This window comes from Passer domesticus (assembly GCF_036417665.1).
Source record: "Passer domesticus isolate bPasDom1 chromosome 8 unlocalized genomic scaffold, bPasDom1.hap1 SUPER_8_unloc_1, whole genome shotgun sequence".
Classification (NCBI taxonomy): Eukaryota; Metazoa; Chordata; class Aves; order Passeriformes; family Passeridae; genus Passer; species Passer domesticus.
Genome location: NW_026989900.1, coordinates 199,944 through 216,101, shown reverse-complemented (window position 1 = coordinate 216,101; position 16,158 = coordinate 199,944). Strand labels below are relative to the sequence as shown.

General features: G+C 51.8%; 1 protein-coding gene and 1 long non-coding RNA gene across 2 annotated transcripts; both read left to right on the top strand.

Moving 5' to 3' along the window:
- The first annotated feature begins 230 nt into the window (after window positions 1-230).
- LOC135291610 (uncharacterized) lies at window positions 231-1,246 on the top strand. The gene is made up of 3 exons (XR_010354377.1): window positions 231-396; window positions 508-685; window positions 1,003-1,246. It is a non-coding gene; the product is annotated as an uncharacterized LOC135291610 (long non-coding RNA).
- Window positions 1,247-3,879: 2,633 nt separating this feature from the next.
- Window positions 3,880-9,296, top strand: LOC135291633 (zinc finger protein 239-like). Its single transcript, XM_064405888.1, has 5 exons — window positions 3,880-3,949; window positions 4,587-4,665; window positions 6,306-6,482; window positions 7,339-7,998; window positions 8,184-9,296. Exons 4-5 carry the CDS (start codon window positions 7,989-7,991, stop codon window positions 8,852-8,854), a joined length of 681 nt encoding a protein of 226 aa, XP_064261958.1. The 5' UTR covers window positions 3,880-3,949; window positions 4,587-4,665; window positions 6,306-6,482; window positions 7,339-7,988; the 3' UTR covers window positions 8,855-9,296.
- The last annotated feature ends 6,862 nt before the right edge of the window (window positions 9,297-16,158 follow it).

Sequence of the window (16,158 nt, the reverse complement as noted above, 5' to 3'; positions counted from 1 at the left end):
GTGCACAGAGGCTGTCCATGCCCCATCCTTGGCAACAGGGCTCTGAGCAGCATGCTCTGGGGGAAGACTGCTCAGCTGGGAACAAGATGTTGTTCTTCAGGCTCCCTTGCAAGCCCAACTGTGCAGGGACTCCATCATTCCATGGTCTCCAGTGTCCACTTCAGATGGAGCCTGGGAACTGTGATGTCACAGCCCACGCTCCAGCTGGAACATCCAGCGCCCAGCAAAGGGCACAACACAACCCTTGGCCGCTGTGTTGACACGCTCTGCACCTTGCTACTGCCCTCGCCTTTCACTCTTCTTATCCCCTCGATACCCCGATCATTCCTGACACCTCCTGAGTTCCTGGATTTCATCAGCCAGCCCTGCAGGATGCTCCTCTTTGTTCTGGGGAAGGTATGGTTCCATTCCATGGAGGTGGACACCCCCACCTGCCCGGGTGGGCTGGAGCTCTGTGGGCATGGAGTGGGACAGGGACCCCACTCTGAGGTTTTGCTACCTCTGCAGGCTGTCCCAGACAGAGAGGAGGAGATGGAGGTAGATACAAAGATTGATATGGAGGAGGAGATGGAAATAGACGGAGAAGACCCTGGAGAGGAAGAGATGGACGTGGATGTGGATGAGGAAGAAGAGATGGAATTGGATATGGAAGAGTTCATTGAGGACATGGATATTGATTAAGAAGGTGAGGAAGAGGCCCTGATCTTGGCATGAAGACCAATGCCAGCAGCAGGACAGGCAGAGTGGGTCTCCTGCTGCCAGGCTGGGGCTGGGCTGGGTGCTCCCTGCTCAGGGACATTGTACCCAGGGCACTGGATTCTGGTGGCCATCCACAGCCTGTCCTGTGCCTGCTTTGCTCCACACAAGCTCCATGCCAGACCCGGCCAGGCTCAGTTCTGGTAGCAGAGTCCTGCTGCTGGGCCAGCATGTGCCAGCCTGGGGGCACATGCAGGAGCCCTCTGTGCCTGACTGGACTGACCGTGGCACTTGCTTTTCTTCCAGGTGCGATGGACAGCACAGAGACACCACCCTTTTGTATATATGTTCTACAGTTTGTTGTTGTTCTTTAGAATGTAGATTTTAGGGCTATTTTTGACTTCTGTAAATACGTTTCCCATAGTTTTGCTAGGTAGGTTTTTCTGTATATATGTTCTATTGATTGTTGTTGTTGCAAATATTCTTACAATGTAAATATGTTCTGTATTTTTGCTGCTGTTCTTTTGTAATAAACAAATATTATTTTTCACACCCCAGTTCTCCTTGCATTTGCTTCAGGCACAAGCAGCATATTGCCAAGGTGTAGTTTCCACTTGCTCCAGGTTCCCAGGGCTGGAGGTTAGAAGTAGATGGAGGGATAAAAATCCACAATTAAGAGTGTCCATGACACCCAGAGCCAAAAGAAGCCCAGGGCATCAGGAAAGAGGGTAGCACGTGCTCCAAACAACAGCAGAAATGAAGTGAGAGCTCTGGAGGGAACAAAAGAAAGAGGAAGCCTGAAGAAAGGAAAAAACGTCTCTCCACAAGGTGTTTTGCTTTTTTTCATTGAGAGTCTCTTCTACCGTGTGGTGGAAACCCAGAAAAATAAAGGTCAGGAGAAGCATGGTTTATTGGGAACATTCCTGCATTGTAGACAATCCTTGTGCAAATCATCCCATGCAGCACTCACATGTTTAATTGCTTCTCTTCCTGGGGAAGCAGAGTTGCTTTATTTACTCCAAGCAAGATTTTCTCCCTCCTCCCTGGCAAAGAACAAGCTCCCATCCTGGCAAGCGCTCGCTGCTTTCCTTAACACTCATCACACCCATGCTAAGGAGAGTGGAGCAGGTTAATTTATCACTTGTTGCAAGTTCTAAGTCCTTCTTAGATAAGGACCATGTTCAGCTGAGTGACAGTGAAGCAAAATGGCAAGCCAGGAATACATTGCCCTGCACACAATATCCTCCAGTCACATGGATGGTTTCTCACTGGCACACAGGAGGAAGGAAGGAACACAAATGCATCATTGTACATCAAGTCATACATGTTGAGGGATGAACAGATCTCACGGGGATATGGAAACCCCCCCTGAAAAGCAGTTCAGAGAAAGCCTGAGCTGTTTTGTGGTCCTAGGCATGAAGATGTTCAGGATCTTCCACAGATGCTCAGCAGGCAGTAGGATTGCGGCTGGATGTCACTCTGCAAATGCCAGTGGCTCAGCTGAGAGCTCTGGCAGTGACTGACACTGCACTGAGAGGGGCCACAGTCCTGCAAGGGGCTTTCATCAGGAGCAAACAGCAGCCTGGAGGGTGGGCAATGCTGGATCTGTACCATTGCGTGCTCATCCTTCACCTGAATGTGGAGCTGCCCCCAAAGTTGCCATGCATCACTTTTTCTTTTTCTCCTCTTGGGTATATTTTGGAGCAGCTGTTCTATGTGGCTTTTGATGTTGATCCTGTGGCAAGCAGCCATTTGCCTGCTGTGCTATCCCCACAACTAATACTAACTCTTCATTTCCTTTGGTTTTATTTGGCGTTTTTTATCTATTTGTTTGATTGGTTTGCTGCTGGGTGTGTTTGTTTGTTTGATTGATTGTTTGGGTTTTTGTCTGATTTGGTTTGAGTTTTTTGTTTGCTTTTTCATAAAAGACTGGTGAAGTTGGCAAAGCCAAACTCAAGATAATGTAAACCAGGATCAGCTTTCCAGAAATTCCTTTTGGCTGGGTTTAGCTGCATCCCCCAGGCTCAGGATCACTAGTATATTTTCAGGTTTTGCTCTGCATATCAGCCTGCCCAGACTCCGCTTGGTGTTTCACAAATGGAGAAGACAATGGACATTTTGCCAAGCTTCCTTTCAAACAGAAAAATCTGGGTCAGCATGACAGAAAAGAAGAAAAATAAATCACCAGTTAGAACAGAACCAGTGTCCCACCATCTTCCACTCCAATGTTATTAATTTTGTACATTTAGAGGCAAACCTGGGTCTAAAGCTTGCATCTCTCAGTTCCTGATGCTATTTGCTACCCTGCAGCCTTGACTCGCCCTGATGTGACTGACTGCTGGGCAAGTGGGGCTGGGGATGCTCAGCCTGGACAGAGGAGACACTGGGAGGCCTCACTGTGGCTCTGCAGGACTGGAAGGGTCCCACAGGAAAGAAGGGGACAGAGTGTTCAGCAGGGCCTGTGCTGACAGGACAAGGGGGGATGGCTTTCAACTGCAGCAGGTTGATTGAAGCTGCATCTAAGGAAGCTGCTCTTTCCCACTGGGGGTGGTGGGGCACTGGCCCAGGCTGTGCACAGAGGCTGTGCATGCCCCATCCTTGGCAACAGGGCTCTGAGCAGCACGCTCTGGGGGAAGACTGCTCAGCTGGGAACAAGATGTTGTTCTTCAGGCTCCCTTCCAAGCCCAACCCGTTCAGGGACTCCATCATTCCATGGTCCCCACTGTCCACTTCAGATGGAGCCTGGGAACTGTGATGTCACAGCCCACGCTCCAGCTGGAACGTCCGGTGCCCAGCAAAGGGCACAACACAACCCTTGGCTGCTGTGTTGACACGCTCTGCACCTTGCTCCTGCCCACTCTGCTTGTCAGCTTTCCTCAGTCCTGAAAGATCCTTAGTGCCTGGATTTTGTCATCCAGCCCTGCAGGATGCTCCCCTTTGTTCTGGGGAAGGTCTGGTGCCATTCCATGGAGGTGGACGCCCCCCACCTACCCGGGTGAGCTGGAGCTCTGTGGGGATGTAATGGGACAGGGAGCCCACTCTGAGGTTTTGCTGCCTCTGCAGGCTGTCCCAGATGGAGAAGAGGAGATGGAGGTGGATATAGAGATTGATAGAGAGGAGGACATGGAGACGAAGGGAGAAGACACTGGGGAGGAGGAGATGGATGTGGAGGTGGAGGTGGAGGTGGTTGTGGAACAGGAGATGGAATTGGATATGGAAGAGTCCATTGAGGACATGGACATTGATTAAAAAGGTGAGGAAGAGGCCATGATCTTGGCATGAAGAGCAATGCCAGCAGCAGGACAGGCAGAGTGGGTCTCCTGCTGCCAGGCTGGGGCTGGGCTGGGTACTCCCTGCTCAGGGACATTGTACCCAGGGCACTGGATTCTGGGGGCCATCCACAGCCTGTCCTGTGCGTGCTTTGCTCCACACAAGCTCCATCCCAGACCCAGCCAGGCTCAGTTCTGCTAGCAGAGTCCTGCTGCTGGGCCAGCACGTGCCAGCCTGGGGGCACATGCAAGAGCCCTCTGTGCCTGACTGGAGTGACCGTGGCACTTGCTTTTCCTCCAGGACCGATGGACATCATGGACAGAGATGCCACATTTTGTACATACGTTTTACACTTTGATGTTTTCTTTAGGATATAAGTTTTAGGGCTATTTTTGACTTTTGTAAATACGTTTCATATATTTTTTGTTAGATAGGTTTTTCTGTATATATGTTCTATCTATTGTTGTTGTTACAAATATTCTTACATTGTAAATATGTTCTGTATTTTTGCTGCTGTTCTTCTGTAATAAAGAAATTTTACTTTTCACATCCCAGTTCTCCTTGCATTTGCTTCAGACACAGGCAGCATTTTGCAAAGTGGTTGTTTCCATTTGCTCCAGGTTCCCAGGGCTGGAGGTCCCTGGCACAGCCACCCCAGGAGTGAGGGTCCCTGTGCACAGAGGGGTCCCACTGACAGAGGTGAGCCTCTCCTTGCAGTTTCTCTGGACACACTTGGGAGCTGTAGGGGCAAAGCCCAGCGTGCCCTGGCCCATGGATCCCATGTTGGAGCAGGGCTGAGCCTGTGTGCTCCTGCAGAGTCTCAGCCATGGCTCTTCCCTGGGCAGCCCCAGGGCTAAGGAGGGTGCACTGGGCTGTGGGCAAGCCCTGCTCCTGGGCACCCTGAGGGGCTGGAGCCAGCCTGGAGGGAGCCTCAGCCCTACATGGACCAAGATTTCTTTTGGAAACCCCCTCTCTCCCCAGACTCCTCTGAGCACAACAAGAATTGATCCTCCTAGTTCAAGGTGTGACCTTCATTGGCACAAATTTTTCCCTTGGATTTTCTAGCACAGCAAATGCCAGTGCTTGTAATCCCTGTTCTGCACTCTCTGCTCAGGCAGCCAAACATCTGAACCTGAGGGAACATCTGGCATTAGCACCAACCTGCAGAGAGCTCCAGGGGGAGAACCTACCCCCAAACACCTGGAGAAAGACTTGACACTGATAGTCTGGGGCAGAGCTGACACTAAAGTATTTTAATGCCAAGAGAGAGGATTTTTTTTATTGCTGAATTCATTCTCCAAGAACAAGAATGGAAGCTTTTGGTCTCCTCACCTGCCACCGATGTGTATTGCCAAGGTTTGCTTCTGGCTTTTGACTGATTTTGATGAATCTGTTCAGAACTCTGATGCTGTTCCTGGCTAAGGTGCAGAGATGATATTTCAGAGCCAGATGAGCTCAGCACATCTTGTTCAATGCAGAATTTCCAGACCCAGACATTCAGGCCATGCAAACGGCTACTTTTTCATCTCTGTGCAAAGATCAGTAGTAGGACATCCCTGATGTACCACACACTTCTCAGATGCTCCTCTGACCAGCTTCCCCATAGCATTGTTCCTGGCACATTGTTAAAGCCAGGCAGGTCACATATTCTCTTCCTCTGACTCCTGCTGGGATGACAACACCAAAAAACAGAAAAGATATAATGATCAGGGATTTTCATTGTGTGAGCTCAGGATTCCCCAAGCTCTTGCAGAGGGGGGAATGTTCATCGGGCAAACGGCACGAGAAGGAGCCTCAAATTGTCCAAAATCTCAGTAAAAATATTTTTTCCGATGGAACCCTTCACCAAAGCTGGTCACATTTCAGGCCCTTTCTGCACCCATTTCCTGATGGGCATCTCACCGTGGGGTGGTCCCACTGCTCCAGGGACCCAGCACAAACCTTGTAGCCTCACACCAACATATCCCCAGGAGCTGCAGCCTTCCCTCCAAACCTGGGCACCTGCAACAACCACCTCTGTGCTAAGCCTGTTTGTAGCTATGATATTTTATGAAAAATCCTTTCCTAGGATTTTTCTCCTCCTGAGAGCTGTGAGCCTCAGGAGAGAAATGTAAACAATAACTATCTGCTGCTGTGGAATGCAACAGGTGCATCTTCCATTGGTCCATGTGGATTGTTTTCACTTGATGACCATTCACAGCCACCTGTGTCGAGGCTGTGAGCAGTCACAAGATTTTGTTATGCATTCTATTCTATTCTTTTTCTTTGTAGCCTTCTGATGATCTTTTCTCTCTCTTCTTTTAGTATAGTTTTAATGTATTATTTTAATATATCATAAGATAATAAATCAGCCTTCTGAGAAACATGGAGTCAAGCTCGTGTCTCCACACATGGGGGTGCTCCAGAAGCCTGGACATGTTGGCAGCATGGACAGGGGGGACCCATGGATACCCCAGGACCCTGAAACAGGAACCCTGGACAGTGCTGACCCCTGGGACGCCTGTGATGACAAAGTGGTGAGCCCAGAGAAGGGGAACCTGCGGGATTGCCAGGAGCCCCAGCAGCCCAGAGAGGGGAACACCAATACAAACCTGACCCACAGCAACCCAGACAGGGGGGCCTCCAGGAGCCCAAAGTGGAGAGATCAGAGAGGGGAAACACAGGGTTAGGTGTTTTTGCTGAATCTTGGTCATGTGTGCATTTTGGGGGACTGAATCTCGATGTTTTGGAGGTTTACATGGGCACCAGATTCCCAGAGACTTCCAGAGTGTGGAGGCCCAGGGGCCAACATTGGAACTGCAATACCTCAGGGCAAAGGTGACCAGGGTCAGAGAGAGACACCCCTCTGAGGACAATCCTCTCACCATCAGCATTTGCAGGCTCATGTGAATTCAGCAGGCTTCATTGGTATCACCCAGTCCAGCTGCCCTTTTTTCCTTATATGTACTCCCCCGAGAATGTTCTCCCCTTTCTTGTCCCCCATTGGTCCCGGTTTACTGCAATGCTCCACCCCTGTTACCTCATTGGTTCCCCAGTTGGCTGCCCCTCCTCTGCACCACCTGTGCTCAGTTCCCATTGGCCCTTGGCCCTCAGACCCGCCCCTTTCCCCCCTTATCAAACCCTGTGTCCTCAGCCCCATTTTGTCTCTGTCGCTGGACCCTCTGCATTGCAATAAACTGCGTTTGGAGCTGTGCACACAGACCCATCTCTGGTCTTGTCCATCAGCAGGTTAAGCAAGCGTGCTCCGGGCTCTGGGAGTGTAGGTTGCTCACAGGGGCTCGTTGTGGATGTGCTGCAACACTGGAGATGGACTTGGGCAGGAGGAACCCCCTAATCCAATGTAGTCATACACTGTATTTTTCCCCAAACCAGGATTTCTCATTCCCAAACCTTGGCCGGATGGAAGAGGAGGCTGTGAGGAAGAGGAAGATGCCCTGGGACATGCAGGCAGGTGAGGAGGAAGTGAGTGCTGACGCCAGCAATTATTTACAGACACGAACGGAACGGGACTACACCTGAACAGCGTCGTGAGCTGTTTATTTAAGAAGCATCAGTCTCATTACATGGTTATGGCAATGGATCAATGCGAGCAGCTCACTATCCAGACTGAAGGCCAAGGAAACTTAATGTTGCAACATATTATAAGATAGTTTCAGACCTAGTTTCAGCCAATTACATAGAGCAAAAGCATATTGACAGTCATTCTATCCAACCACATGAAGCACACGTAGCTTTGGTTAAAACAATAGCAACTTTTTCTCTCATACAATGGTTCGTTTATAAACGACAAAGCACAGAGCCCTATTCATATTTCACCTTCTAAATATTTACTAAAATCTACCTTTTTGCAACTTAGAAAGCCAAACTACATAGCTTTATTGTTCTATTTCTCATGTCTTCGCTACTGCTGATATCTCTTTTCTGCTGCTTAAGCATTTCACTATCCTTACTGTCTCTGAGGCCTTTCTTTTTCCCAGCTTTCCTAAAATCCTCTAATCCCATGGATTCCCACACCCCGGGACATGCAGGCAGGTGAGGAGGAAGTGAGTGCCCCTTTCCCTTTCTCATCTGCTCCATCTCCCGTCCCAGTATGGCTCCCAGATGCAGGAGAACCCTACTGCCAACACTGTCGTGCTGGGGATGCAGTGGGGGATCTCCTTCCCCTTCCCACTAGCAGGGCGGCAAATCCCATCCTCTCCTTGTCCTTCCTCCCCAAGACAAAGAACTGGGGATGGGCACCAGGGAGGCCAAATGCCCACGACAGAACCTCGTGGAAGTGGATGTTTTGAGCTCTGCCACAGTGCAGAATTCCAGCAGGGAGGAAAAGTCCCAGAGATCACGCAGAAGTAGGGGTTCCAAACCCAGCCCAGGGTGCTCTGAGGAGGAAAGACCCACCCTGAGCCAGGAAGGTGGACAGAGCTACAGCCAGGGATCAGAGCTGGTGGTCCAGGAGCAGCTTCATGATGGGGAGAAGCCCTACAAGTGCTTGGAGTGTGGGAAGAGCTTCAGGCAGAGCAGCACCCTGATCAGCCACCAGATGATCCACACCGGGGAATGGGCCTACGAGTGTGGGGAATGTGGGAAGGGCTTCAGGTGCAGCTCAGAACTCATCAGGCACCAATGCATCCACACTGGGGAGAGGCCCTACGAGTGTCCCCAGTGTTGGAAGAGGTTTCAGAGCAGCTCCAATCTCCTCCTGCATGAGCGGATTCACACGGATGAGAGGCCCTTCCGCTGCCTCGACTGCAGGAAGGGCTTCAAGTACAACTCCAACCTCGTCACCCATTGGTGCATCCACAGTGGGGAGAGGCCCTACGAATGTCCCCAGTGTGGGAAGAGCTTCACCAACAGTTCTAACTTGACCCAACACCTACGGAAGCACCAGTAAGGGAAGCCCTGCAAATGCCGTAGTTGCAGGAAGAGCTTCATGCCCAGTTGCAGCTTCATCCCCGATTGTAGGTCCCATGTGGGAAGAGCCCTGGTGATCGATGGTCCCTGTGATCCATGCTGGGAAGACACCTGTACCTTTTCCTACCCCTGCCAACGACATGATGTGGGATCAAATAACATGAGGGTCAGGCCATGGCCCTGTCATTACATTCACTCCCATCTCTAGTCAGTGCTAGGAACACGAAAGAGACTCCCTGTCTCCCTGAAGAGAAGGGTGTCCTTCCCAGGAGCGAGGATAAACATGGTTGGGTAGAGGCAGTCAGTGGTAATGTAGCTTTTCCTGCAAATCCTTTCTCTTATTCCTTGCTGTTATCGATATTGTTTCTGTTGCTGTTTGTTCTTTGTCTTGTTGCTATTCCCGATAAATTATTCTTATCCCAGCCTGGGATCTTTGCCTTTTGTGCTTTCGATGGGAGGCAGGAGGGCAGTGAGGGCAGCGCGGTTTTAGCGGGAGCAGGACATTGGGGAACCCGAAGTCCTAAACCTCAGCCGGTGGAAACCAAGCCCTGGTGGCCATGCCAGCAGCCTTGGGAGCAGGTCCCTGGCTGGGGCTGTGGGAACCTTTTCCCTCTGGTGCCCAGGGACAGGACTGGAGGGAACAGCTGCAGCTGAGTCAGGGCAGGCTGAGGTTGGATCTCAGCAAAAGGTTTTTCCCCAGAGGCTGCTGGGGCACTGCCCAGGTTCCCCAGGGAAGGCTCCCAGCTCCAGGGCTCTCTGAGCTCCAGCAGCGTTTGGACAGCGCTGCCAGGCCCAGCTGGCATTGTTGGGGTGTCCTGTGCAGGGTCAGCAGTTGGACTCCAGGATCCTGATGGGTCCCTCCCAGCTCAGCCAATTCTGTGGATCTGGGATCCCATGACCCATAGCAACAGGGTCTTGGTGATGGTTGCCTGCTAAGGATCAGATTTGTCACAGACTCTCAGAAGGATTCCATGGGGACTTTCTAAGAGTCTCCAGGCTGTTCAAGAGCTGGAACGTCACAGGCAGAAACAGGGGCTCCATGGACACCTCCCAGGGGTTTCTGGGGATGGTAAAGAGCCCTGTGGTCAGAGGCAGTCACAGCCATTCCATGGTGACATCCCAGGGCACCTTGGGCTGCAAAGGCACCGATCTGTCACAGGCACTCACGGGGGCTCCATGGTGACATCCCAGGAGTCCCCAGGCTGCCAAAGAGCTGGGATGTCCTAGACACTCACAGGGGTTCCTGTCATGGACAGAGTGGGAGCTTCAGGCAAAAGCTTTATTTCTTTATTGGAGAAACTCCTGCTGCGTCATGAAGTGGAGAAATGCCACCCAAAATCCCACCACGGATCCTCAAACCCCTGCAGAGCCCCTAGACTTCCAAAATTCTTTCTATGAGAGGAGACTGGGAGCAGCTGGATCCAATCCCAGCCCCAGACTTTGTCAAAGGTGTAAAAGATTGGACAGGTAGAATTGAACCTTAATGCAATTTGTCCCACAGGATTAACGATGGAATACCAGATAAATTTACATAAATACAGCTCTGATTGGTTGTGATCATGATTAGACAGAATGGCTTATTTACACCACAGAGTAATTTTTTTTAAAAAAGAGTTACTTATTCCACAGTATGGAAGGAATAACAATTATTAGAATATAGTGCTCTAGGAAGCAATTTTGATGTCAACAGAGCCTTGCTGGAGTTGTTGGAGCCCATTGCAGGCAGAGCCTCCTGCTCCAGCAGGAACTGCCTTTCCTGTGCCATCAGCAGGGCAGGTCCCGCTGCAGGAAAAGCCCCAGGCCAGCCCCAGCACAGGGAAGGGCTCGGGCACAAGGGCAGAGTGCCGTGCTGGCAGCTGTGCCAGGCAGAGCCTGAGGCACCAAAGGCACCTTGGCAGCAGCAGCTGCTTGCAGGCCATGGCCAGAAGCCTCCCTTGGCAGCCCGGCCTGGTGGCCAGCACTGCAGAGCTGCTGCCTCAGGGCTCATTTCTGCCTGGGCTGTGAAAAGCCACTTCTGCTCCAGGAGCCTGCCTGGGAAGCCATTGGCCCCAGCACCTTGGGCACAAGATATGAATGACAAAACTCTTCATGCCAGCAGAGACAAGGCAGGGGCAGAGGAAAGGGGAGAGCCAGGCCCAGGGCACAGGGCTGCCATGGTGATGGCTGTGAGGTCACTGCCCCTGCAGCAGCCTGGCTGCCCTCAGCAGACATTCTGGCCAGAAGTGTTGTGAGGGCACCCAGCACATCAGAGAACCCACACAACAGGAATTCTGTCCTTGGGGATGAGGTTGTTTCACTGGGTCAGGTTGCACAAAGCTCCTGCTCATGGACAATTCCTGGGATGGGGCATTCACTTATCTGGAAAAGCAGTTGCAGTTTTGTGCCTCTCTCATAACTGTAAAATATTTCATCTTTCTAACAAATGTAAATCCACCCTCATTCAGTTTAGAGATATTGAGCCTTGTTCTATCACTGCAAGATTTGGAAGAACGTAACTTTGACCACTATTTTTCCATTTTCACACATCTTGGAGAGGACCCAAACATCTCCCAAGATGAGGTTTGGAGGCGTCATCACATAACCAGCAGGGAGAGTCTGATGGCTCTAGGCTCAGTGGTGTGGAGACTGAGGACAGAACAGGTATAGCCTGAGAGGGATTGAAGGGTGGTTTCAGAGAGGCTGGAGCTTCATATTTAAATGATCCTGAGAAATATAATGGCAGCAAGGGCAGCTGAGGAGGCCCAAAGTGGACACCAGGAGAAAGGAATATCCCTGCCAGGGCAGGGATGTGGTGCAACGCATCCCCCAGGAGAAGCCTGGAGCAGCCCAAAGCTTTGTGTGGGCAGGCAGAGGCAGGCAGGAGGCAGAGCTGTCAGCAAAGGAAGGGGCCAGCCAGGTGGGGCAGGCGGGAGATGACGACAGCCTGCAGGGACAGAGGTGCAGGTTTGCTCAGCACCAGAAACACCTTTCCCTCACTTGTCCCCACCTGTCATCACTGCCTCCAGTGTTCTGCTTTACCTGGAACATGGGGATACTTTTCCAGTCCTGTCCCTCAAAAGGATCTATTTTAAGTATGAGAAACTTCAGTGTTTCACTCCCTTTTGAGTCCCTGAGAAGCTTTTTGAGCACACTCTGAGGGACTGAGTCTGATGCAAAAAGCACCAAAGCCCCAGAGGGTCATTAAAGTCCTGCTGCTGTGTCTGTGCTGCTGAGCTGGGCCGGGCTCCTTGCCCAGAGGCAGCTCCTGGCAAGGGCAGCGCTGCAGAGAGACAGCTCTGGCCAGGAGCAGCTCCTGTGCACAGCCCAGCAGGGCTGGGGCACTGCCAGGGCAGCTCAGGGACACCAGCAGGGCACAACCAGAGCTGACAGGGGCTCAGCACTGGCAGGGGCTGGGGGATGTCCCAGAGGGGGCTGTGTCACAGCGGCACCTCTGTGGCTGTGTCCTAGAGGCACAGAGCAGCTGTGATGTCAGCAGGGGGCTGTGTGACAGCACAGAGTGGGCTGTGTGAGGTCACAGGTTGGGCTATGACATCACAGAGTTTGTTGTGTGAGGTCACTGAGCAGCTACAGCATCATAGAGGAGACTGTGTGACAACACAGAGCAGGCTGTGACATCATGGCATGGCTGTATGACATCATAGAGGAGACTGAGGTCAAAGTGTGTGCTGTGACATTACAGAGTGGCAGCATGACATAACAGAGAGGTTTTTGTGACATCACTGAGGGTGTTGTGACATCATAGATCTGTCTGTGACATCATAGAGTAGGATGTGAGGCCACAGAGCAGATCCTCCCATTATGGAGGGTGGTTCTGTGACATCAGAGTGTGGGTTGTGGCATCACTGGGTGACTGAGTAACATCATAGAGCAGGCTGTGACATCACAAAACAGACAGTGGCATCACATGGTGACATTGTGACATCACAGAGTCTTCTGAGATGTCACAGCACAGCTGTATGATATCACAGGGTGACATCACAGCATTGGCACTGTGATATCACAAAGGTGCTCTGTGACATCGAATAGTGGGCTGTGGCATTATTAGGAGGCTTTGTGACATCACAGGGTGGCTGTGGCATCACAGAGACGGCTCTGTGACATCAGAAGAGCTGTGTGATGTCACAGGGGCTGTGTGAGGTCACTGGGGAGGTCACTCTGTCCCAGCCCCCCTCACAGTTCCCCCAGAGCAGTCCAATGCTGCTCGTGCACAGCGGGGTCCCCTGTCCCCCCGGGTCCCCCCGCCCCCTGCGCCGCAGCCTCCCCCAGAGGATGTTCCACGAGATCGACCCCAGAGCCTGACACGGGGACAGGGGCCGGGCCCTGGGGGGTGGGACAGGGGGACAGGGACCCCCCGGCAGCGTCCCTGTGTCCCCCAGGGCCAGAGCCTGCGCCAGGGCTCCTTCACCCTGTTATGAACGAGGGCTTGAGAGCACTGAAAAATCCCAGCAAGGGATCAGCAACAACCAGATTTAATATTAAGGAACAGCACCACAAAGTTCCTTGGCAAGAGTCACTCTTGACTGAACGCTTCAGGCACACCAAGGAAACAAAGCAACAACAAAACCAAACAAAATCCAGGCAATCAAACCAGAAATGAACCAAGAACTTTCCCTGTGCATGTGTGTGCGACACAAGGACAGTGAGGGCAAGGACAAAAGGAATACGGCCTAAAAGCTGAACAGAGCTCAAACTTAACAGGACTTAACATATAACTTAACTCTAACTGATACCTTCAACTTCACAATTTAGCAATAGAACAGCACTTAACAGTATTTAACCTAACTTAAAACCTGACTTATCAATTGAAAAGAGGAATAGCACTTAACAATATTTAACTTAGCTGATATTAAATTTTACAACTTAGCCAAAGAACAACTTTAGAAGCATTTAACTTAGCTTAGACCTCATGACGTAACCTCACTTATAGGCCTGACTTGACTCAGCTATCCAAGGTATTCAAGCCCCTCCGAGAGCAGCATTTCTGCCACATTTCCCCAGTACAGGCACTCCTGTGTGCACACAGAGACAAAGAGTCAGTGCAAGGCACCTGTGAGAAATTCCCCTGAGGGCAGGAAATGCTCCCTGTGGATGCTTTGGCATCTCCCCAGCTGGTGAAGGGTTGAGCCTGGAGGAGTGGGGGGATCGGCCCAGGCTCCCGCGTTGTTCAGGATCCCCGAGTGCAGCAGACGGGAGAGTTCCTGGCTGGGAGAGGCCCCACTCAGAGGGAGTCGCTGGCCCAGGAGAGCTCTAAGGGGCTCCTTTTGCAGCGCTGTTTGTAGGGCCCCAAGAGAGGGGCTGCAGTCACAGCAATGCTTCATCCTGGCCGCACTTGGCATCAACAGCTTTCTCTGGCAGTGTGAGAACAGGGATGTTGTGCCACTGAGGGAACACAAACAGTTCCCAGGGCTGCTCCTCCAGCAACCAGGAGCTGGTTGGGCAGCAGCAGAGGCTGGAGCAGACAGTGCTTGTGCTGAGCTGCAGAGGAGCTGAGCCCAGGGGCTGTTGGCCAAGGCCGAGGCCCAAGGAGCATTTCTGAGCTGGCAGGGCGGCCTGAGAAGGGGAGGGGAGAATGCAGCAGCACAGGACCCATGGAAGCAAGGGACCATTGTGACACTGTGGGGTTTTATGGAGTCATGGAGGGCACTGTGACATTTGTAGGTCTCATGGAACCAAGGGGACCACACTGATGTTGTGTGGCTCCATGGAGTGTAGGGATCGTTGTGATACTGTGAGGCCACATCAAATCAAGGGGCCATTGTGAGGCCTCATGGAAGAAAGGGGACCATTATGATACTTTGGGGTGTCATGGAACCATTGGTGGCCATTGTGACACTGCGAGACCCTATGGAACCAAAGGTCTATTGTGACATTCTAAGGCCTTATGGAATCATGGAGACACCATTAAGACACTTTATAGCCTCATGGAACGAAGGGGCCCTTTTGACCCTGTGGTGCACCATGGAACCAGTGAGACCATTGTGACCCTGGGGGTCCCCACAGCACCAAGAGGACCACTGAGATACTGTGGGGCCTCGTGAAACCAAGAGGCCTTTGTGACACTGCAGGGCTGCATGGAACCAAAGGTCCATTGTGACATTGCAGGGCCTTGTGTCATCAGCGGTCCATTGTGACACTGTGGAGCCAAAGGAGGCCATTGTGACACTGCAAACCCCCAGGGTCCAAAGGTCCATTGTGACATTGCAGGGCTCATGGAACAGAGGAGTCATGTGATATTGTGGGGCCTGTGGAACCATGGAGACCATTGTGACACTTCAAGCCCTCATAAAATCATTGGGACCATTGTGACATTGTGGGGCATTGTGAAACCTAGGGGCCACTGTGACATTGTGGGACCCCATTGAACTAAGGGGCCATTGTGACACTGCTGGACCCCACAGAATCAAGGCACCATTATGACACTGTGGGGCCTCATGGATCCAAGGCACCATTGTGACACTATGGGGCACCATAAAACCAAGGGAACATGGAAAAGTCTGTCTGGTTTGGCCTCCCATGGACTGCCTGACTGGTCCAGCTGACCTTGGCATGTTGAGGATCTCTTCTTATCTGCTGCTGAAACTCTGGGGCTCCGAGCTTTCCTTCCCAATAGAAAAGAACTCTCCTTCTCCTCCAGGCACCCATGGCCAGAACTGGGATTTCACCTCAAAATTTCCTTATATCCAGGCATTGTTCCCATAGGAATATTGCCAGGACAAGTCTGGCTGGCAGTGGTTTCACAAGGATCAACTCCCATCTGTCCCCAAACCACTGGGGAAGGCTCTGTGCTTTCTTTCCTATAAAAAAGAACTGTCCTGCTTCTCCAGGCACCCATGGCTGAGATTGGGTTCCACCTTCCCTATATCCAAAGACTGCTCCCAGACAAAATCTGCCATTCCTGACAAGTCTGGCTGGCCTTGGCCTAGCGAGGCTCTCACCTGCCTTCCAAACACTGGGGCTCTGTGCTTTCCTTCCTATGGAAAAGAACTGTCCCTCTCATCCAGGTCCCCATGGCCAAATTTGGGATTTCACCTCAAACATTCCCAACTGTGACAAGCTGGAGGAGATTGTTGGCTGGAAACATCTTGTGTATGGGGGAGAAAGGGGCAGGTCCAACCTTGCCCTGCCCTGGAACCCCAGCACTGCCCTGCCCTGCAACCCCAATCCCCCCAGAGCCTCTATCCCAGCCCAGCAGTGGCTGCCAGTCCCTGGCACAGCACAGGCAATGCTCCACAGCCACCTCTGCAGCCCCAGCCCAGCTCCTGAGTGACCAAATGAGCCCAAATC